This window comes from Dermacentor silvarum, chromosome 6 (assembly GCF_013339745.2).
Source record: "Dermacentor silvarum isolate Dsil-2018 chromosome 6, BIME_Dsil_1.4, whole genome shotgun sequence".
Classification (NCBI taxonomy): Eukaryota; Metazoa; Arthropoda; class Arachnida; order Ixodida; family Ixodidae; genus Dermacentor; species Dermacentor silvarum.
The window spans coordinates 137010390-137017472 of NC_051159.1; the positions used below are offsets into that span (position 1 = coordinate 137010390).

The window sequence follows — 7083 nt, forward strand, 5'->3', positions numbered from 1 at the left end:
GGCGTTTTGCATTTCGCCCCCATCTGTATGCAGCCGCCGCGGCCGGGATTTGATCCCGCGACCTCGTGCTTGGCAGCGCAACACCATATGGCCGCTAAGCCACAGCGGCGGGTCGTTTTGCTTAGTACACGTTAGTAGTCGTGTTAAGAAAGTTTGCGTTCCCTTGAAAGAACACAAGAACCCGCTCAACGGGCTTGCTGTCCATTAAAGCATTAATTCGTTCATAAGTGAGACAAGTGCGTACGCAGGTAGGAAATACATAATTTATTTGCTCGTGAATAAATATATTGATGTTCACGTGCGTGCTTCAAGCGTTTTCGATTTAGCGGTGTTCTTGATGCAAGGAAATGCAGTGAAACGCCTTTATAACGAAGGGCATCGGGCCTCCAAAATATTTCGTTATACAAGTCACTTCGTTGTAATGGTCGCGCATCGTGCCCCTCACACTAGAGCCGAACAATGCACGTTCAAAAAGAGGAAACCTTTATTTAACATGTATTCAAGACATAAATAGTTAAATAAGTCCCTAGTCTTTTTGTTGACAGTTCGGCTGACAGAATGTACGACTGGAGTCAACCTTATTAACGCTGTTAGGGGCACCGTGCTCGCAGAAAATCCGGCGCCGGCGGAAATAATCATGCCGAACCACACCATCCGAACCACCCCGACCACACAGGCCCTTCGCGTGGCGCAAGGCGTTAGTGAACAAAATTGAATTTCTCAAAGTAAAATCTGTCAGAAAAGTCGTGAAGTACGACTTAACTACAACCTACAGGCGTGATAGCGTCGGATTGTCATTTGAATATACGAGAAAAAGGCCTGATAATCAGCCAGGGACCTTCGAATGCTATCGCGTTCCACTCTTAAAGGCGAAGCTTAAGCGTCCTCCAATTCTGATCGTGTTTCGTTGTACTTTGGTTCTAGGCAACATTGAGGGGAATGTTGAAAAACGAGACTTCCTAAATTTTGATCGGGCCCCATGTCGCAGAAAATTCGGTGTCGGCCTCAACGGCGTCCAATAACGCTATTGCGTTCCACTCTTAAAGGCGAAGCTTAAGCGTACTCCAAGTTTTTTTACCGAAGTTCCCAGCTGCGGCGAAACGCAGCATCTACGCAAGGTAAAGCTGCAGAGAACCGAATGCCGCTATTGCCTTCCTTGCTGTCAAATCCCTTGGTTCGTTTACATGATCTTCATCACTGTTGCCATCGTTGATACTCGCGTCCCTTCCGCCCTAGCTGGCTTTGAAGACGTCGTTGGTTGTCAGTTAAGATTACATCATCACGTTGTTATCAACTGCGGTGTATTCGTCAGCCGTTGCAACCGCTGATGCACTGAAGGAAGCAACGTACGAACGAAGCGATTCCTGAAACAGCGTAACAGGACTACTTATGACATTGTCAGGCTCTTGAATAGTTGACGTTAGTGTTAGCGCGGAGCACCCCTTTGTGATATCTGCATGAGGGTAGTGGCCGAATCGCTACGTCCATGGCGTTCGTTGTAAAGCAACAAATCAGCCGTCCATACACCTCATTTTTTCGTTGTATGGGCAAATTCTTTGTAGTGGTCTTCGTTGTAGACGCGTTCACTAATGCATATGAAATGTAAGAATTCAGTGGGGATTTAATCAATCCTCGGTTCACAGATCATTTCGCTGTAGAGGCGTTCGTTGTAGAGGTATTAGAGTGTAACTCCGAGGTCCCATCGACTTTGTTTATCGAAGTTTCAGTCCGAGTGCCTTCACTATACTGGTTTCAATGCAGCTTAGCTGTCGCCTAGGCTTTGTCGACTATCATTACAGGTCTTGCTAAGTCGAGTGGAATGAGAACGCTAGAAGATGGTCTATGAAGAAGCACTGGAGAGAGGGTATAGTGGAATAGGTAAGATGGTAGTTCACCAGCGAAAGGATACCGTGAACTCAACAGGTTCGCTTGGCTCAAAAAAAAGGGGGGAAAAAAGAAAAAAAAAACTTGACAAAGGGGTGCAACCCGTCGATGTGATAAGGCATACGCTCGAGCTGTCTGCTTTAGTTCCGCCGCCTCAGAAGCATTTCTGATCAGTTGAAGGCCAAAGCGGAAATTTTATCAGGGGCTGGCACGAAAACAGGAAAACACCAATAATGGTCGACGAGGTCTGCCTTTGCGTCACTCGCGTCTGGCTTGACTTGGAGAGAAACGATGATAGAGAAGCTGCATATCGCCAAAAATGTGATGATTCTTGTATGTTTGCTAATGACGAAACTGCAAATGAGATGACGTGCAACAAGGTACTTTCCTCCTCGAAAATGAATCAAGCTGCATACTATTTGTACCCTGCGCATGTTTTTCTATCTATGTCTACGCTATTCTTCTTCTTCTTTTATTATTATTATTACTATATCGTGCTAAGTGCAACAAGCAATGTTTTGAATGTTCATCAAATAATTGCGTTTCAGTGAACCTTTGTCAGTTGAACACCTTTTCCATAATTTCTTTCTTCCACATACATGTGCAGTAGAACTGTGCACGTAGGCAATTTTGCGTTTCGAGGGCCCGTAACTGGTTCTATATTATAATTCTGAATCATGTGCGTCACTTATTTGGCGCGATGCCTCACGAAGTGCTGTTAATATGGGTAGTTAGCGATGCTTGCCCTGGACTTTTAACCCAATGCAAATTCCTGACATACTATATACATAGGCATTAACGCAAGCGCATTATATTCCCCCTCTTCATCGAACGGCACACTGGCTACAATCTCACCTGACTGATAAGGTCGATTCCTGAGGTGAATGGCGGTGAAACGCGATCATATCGTGCCGCCGCAAGCGTATATCGGGCGCTCGGATGGTTCGGATAAGAAACCATAAGTTGCTGACCGACCTGTCCATTGTCTCCAAAGTGGGCGTCGTTCTCGCGTTATCGGGGCCTCGTGAATTATATAAATTTCCGTTTCGGCCCCACCGTTGTCACACTAACGACAGTCCTTCCAGTCACAATGGCCCGTCACTGTGCCCTTGCGCTTTGCCTGATCGCCGTCGTGGCTCCAGCCGTCTACGGCGACCTTTCGAAAGTCGAAGTTGAGGCCTGCTCAGGTAAGATGTTCTCTGTCTGGTTTCACTCGTTTTTGTTCATAAATAACAAGAAAGCGTGTCCCCAAAGTTCCGTCTCCCGTTGCTTGCTATTGCATAGACGTAACATTTCTTCAGTCAATCTGCTTTGCACAAACAGTCTTGCGATAATTGATTTTTGATAAGGTAGCCGTAGGTCTGGTTTTTTTCCTGACTGCATTCCCTTGTCTTTTCATGACGTGGCTTTATCACCAAGACATTTAATTTGTGCTTTAATGGTGTCCTGTATTTTCGCAGTGTTTCCTTTTACGGTGTGTAAAGAAAGGTAACCTCAATCTCTATGTCGACAACAAGAAAAAAAAAAGAAATCTTAGAAGCTCGTAGTTACCTTGTTCACCTTTTTACTGATTGCTGCACGGATTGTCATGCTCGCGGTACTGCAGTGGTCAGTCACATATAGGGGGAATACTCGCAGAAACGACGCTACCATGCTTTGTCCTTCCTGCGCAGATGGATCCACTAGCAACGTGGATGCTGTTCGCATCAGCCACTGTGCCACGCTGCCGTGCACGGTGACGTTGGAGGACAAGCCCCAAGTTGAGATCGACTTCCGCGCTGGTAAGGAACGGGGGTGAGAGGGACGCCGTAAATAGCGAAGGCATGCCCATCGCAAGAATACATATCTTGTTCTGGCGTGCACTTGAGTCACGTTGAATGGCACCTCCATGATTTGAGCGTCCACGTGGCGACCGTTGTCGGAGATGGGAGCATACACTCCCAAGACGCTGTCAAATGCGTCCTCTCATTCAATGTTCATCAAAGCACGTCTCAAGGGCAGAAACGTGCGAATCCCTTTTGCTCAGCACCGCTGAGACCTATTGCTTATGTGAGGTGCTTCCTAACGGCTCTAAAATATTCAGTGGCTTGCTTGCGAGCGCATGGTGTCGCATTCTCTGAATATAATATTTATTCTCCCTCTATCCATGCCTCCTTTTCAGTGCTTGTGCGATGCACGATTTGGTCTATTACTCCAGTTTCTTTTGAACACATCATTTTAGTAAGACGTGCGGTTAGGAGCTTTATTTATGAATAGTTTTATACGTTTTTATTGAGTCATTCGCATATAATAGTTTCCTTTGCAAGTTTATGGCCCACGCTAAACAAATAAAACTTCCCCTTTTCTTCTTATGGACATTGAACAATAAGTACAAAAACTGACAGTCACTTAAATGTCCTTTTGTGGTAAATGCGGATGCATTTACCACAAAACTTCTCTCATAATCCGTTACGTCCATGATAAGTGCCGTCATACATTGTCACGTGTCCTTTAAAGCTACCTTAATCCACCTCAGTCTACCTTGCTCTAATTTGTACCAACCGAATGCACTTTAATCTCTCTTTATCCACTTGACCCACCTTAATACACCTAGCTCTAACTTGTGCCAACCTTAATCCACATTAATCCACTTTAATTAACCTTGATTCCCTTTGACTCTCCTTACTCTAACTTGGTCTAACTTTAATTGAACTTAATTCACTTTAATATAAACTCCGAAGTGTTTTTGAACGTGCACGCAAAGCACGGAACACGAGTGGTTTTGCATCTCAACCCCGTCATATTGCTCTCGCCACGGTTGGGAAACGAAACTGCGAACTTATACTCAAAAGCAGAATTCCATAGACACTCATTCACCGATGATGCTTTGTATGTCTTTCTTCTTCACATCAATTTAAGGTGTAAAAGATAGAATCTATGGTAGCCTTGAACTCCGTACACACAAACGGGGACAAAAAAACTGCTAGAATGTATACTATGTTCCAGGACTTCTTTGTCCTCTTGTGTGTGTATTCAGCGCTGAAAGCTACCCCGTACTTACTATTCCAATATGCCCATATCAACACCTTATCAAGTAAAGGGAAGAGCAAGAGAGTTAGATGAGAAGAAGAGAGGCTGAAACTTGTGTTTGTTGACGTGTCTTGTGGCCCCTTGCAGCTCATGATTCGAAGACCCTCCGCGTTCGTGTGCTTGGTGCCATTGGTGACATGGCGCCACAGCCTTTCCCGAAGTTCAAGACCGATGCCTGCAACTTCATGGGTGTCAGCTGCCCCGTGAAGGCCGGCGACAAGTACACGGCCAAGTTCGAGCTTACCATGTCCCCCACCTTCCCACCGGTTAGTTAAGCGTTTCTTAATTTGACCCTCTTTTTCTCTCCCTTTGCTTGCGTGCCTCCTTCAACGCTTAAGAAGCCCGTCTAAGTTTCGCCCGCATAAGAGAGGTGAGGCTTTTTGAATACGACCAGTTTGCTTTTGCAAATGTTTAAATTTGCTCGAGAGTGATATTAAAGGAACGCGCAAATTATATTAATGTGGGAATTACTCCCTGCTATTCGAGCATAGTTTGTTTATTTTTTGAGATTAAATTACGCCTAAGTCTATATTTAGTTTGCAATGTTATTCAGAGGAAGCACTCGTGGGATTCTAAACGCAGGGGAATTTAGCGTTAGGGCAGAACTTGCATTAGCAGAGTGGTTATCGCTCTAAGCGGACTTCCGGATCAAGCAAACTATATATAAAAAAAAAGAGAACAGGCAGCCTTTACTTTGCTAGGCTACACTGTTTTCATATAGTATAAGCCAAGCTTTATTGTGGCATTTTTTTTAATGATTACAAAGAACGATGCTAAATACGTTCAATTTGTCCAATCTATAAACTGCGTAAAAAATAAAGTATGGGGTTTTACGTGCCAAAACCACGATTTGATTATGAGGCACGCCGTAGTGGGGGACTCTGGACATTCGGACCACCTGGGGTTCTTTAACGTACACCTACATCTAAGTACACGGGTCTTTTCGCATTTCGACCCCATTGAAATGCGGCCGCCGTGGCCGGGATTTGATCCCGCGACCTCGTGCTCAGCAGCCCAACACCATAGCCACTGAGCAACCACGGCGGGTCATAAAGTGCGTAGCAAAGCACTTATCCTAGTGCGCACGACACAGAGCCGGTCCGCCCTTGTAATCCAGATAAAACAGTGTGCCCAGCAGCATTCCGGTTAAAAAAATCAGTTCAATCAAAGAAAAGCCAATTGCCAGATGAGATACCTAATTTCTTAGACTGAGTTAAACCTGCTTTATCTGTCAAACTCCTTAACGCAGCTAGTGAAATTATATATCGGAAAACAACATAAAGTATTTTTTTTGTTGCGCTAGAACTTCGTTTTAAAGAACCGCGTTAGGAAAAAATGAGTTGTTTGATTGTGCTGAAATGGAATGCAGTATAATAAAAGGTGTACCCTTGCCTGGACAGGAGAAAGTATTATATTGTATTGTCTTTTATTCATATATGTACTTAATTGCAGTGTTTATATCTTGGTCCATACTATCATATTAGCCGGTTGCTCTGAATCGAGATCGTTCCTCAAGAGTAAATAAACAACATACAAAAGAAATCCATCAGCTGCTCAAGTGTTTATTGCATTAACTTTCCATTGTAAGACACCATTCAACTGAATTCAGACTTCACTAGGCCGCTATGTATGAACAACAATTTCAAAATCTAAGTTGTTAAATAAATTTATTGATCCACAAGAACATCGATATGTGTTCTAATTTTTTTTTTTGCTATAACGTTTCCTCTTGCACTTCCATTAAAGGTCGCCGGGAAGGCTGTTTTCAAGGGCCAGGATGCAGCAGGTGAATTCTTCTGCTTCAAGGTTCCCGTGGAGCTGAAACACTAAATGGACAGTGAACAATAAATACGAATTACCTGGTCGCATGGGCTTACTGTATATGTTTCAATATTCTCCCTGCTTCAATCTGAAGCAGGTATCTACAATCAATATGACAAGTGCGATGATAGCTAAGAGGGTTGAAGTTACTTAAAAAGAACTCGTATTGCCCAAAAATTCACACAATATTGTTTTGAGAGAACACGTATTCCTGATGCGGAAACTCGGCGTTAATTTACTAGCGCTTGTACCCGGGGGCATCCAATTAGTCGCTGTCGAAAAGCCTTACGCCAGTCCATACGGCGTTCG

At 44.2% G+C, this 7083-nt stretch overlaps 1 protein-coding gene across 1 annotated transcript; it reads left to right on the forward strand.

The window, feature by feature from the left end:
- Positions 1–2916: 2916 nt before the first annotated feature.
- LOC119456082 (NPC intracellular cholesterol transporter 2) lies at positions 2917–6824 on the forward strand. The gene is made up of 4 exons (XM_037717685.2): positions 2917–3071; positions 3558–3665; positions 5041–5219; positions 6700–6824. Exons 1-4 carry the CDS (start codon positions 2975–2977, stop codon positions 6781–6783), a joined length of 468 nt encoding a protein of 155 aa, XP_037573613.1. The 5' UTR covers positions 2917–2974; the 3' UTR covers positions 6784–6824.
- The last annotated feature ends 259 nt before the right edge of the window (positions 6825–7083 follow it).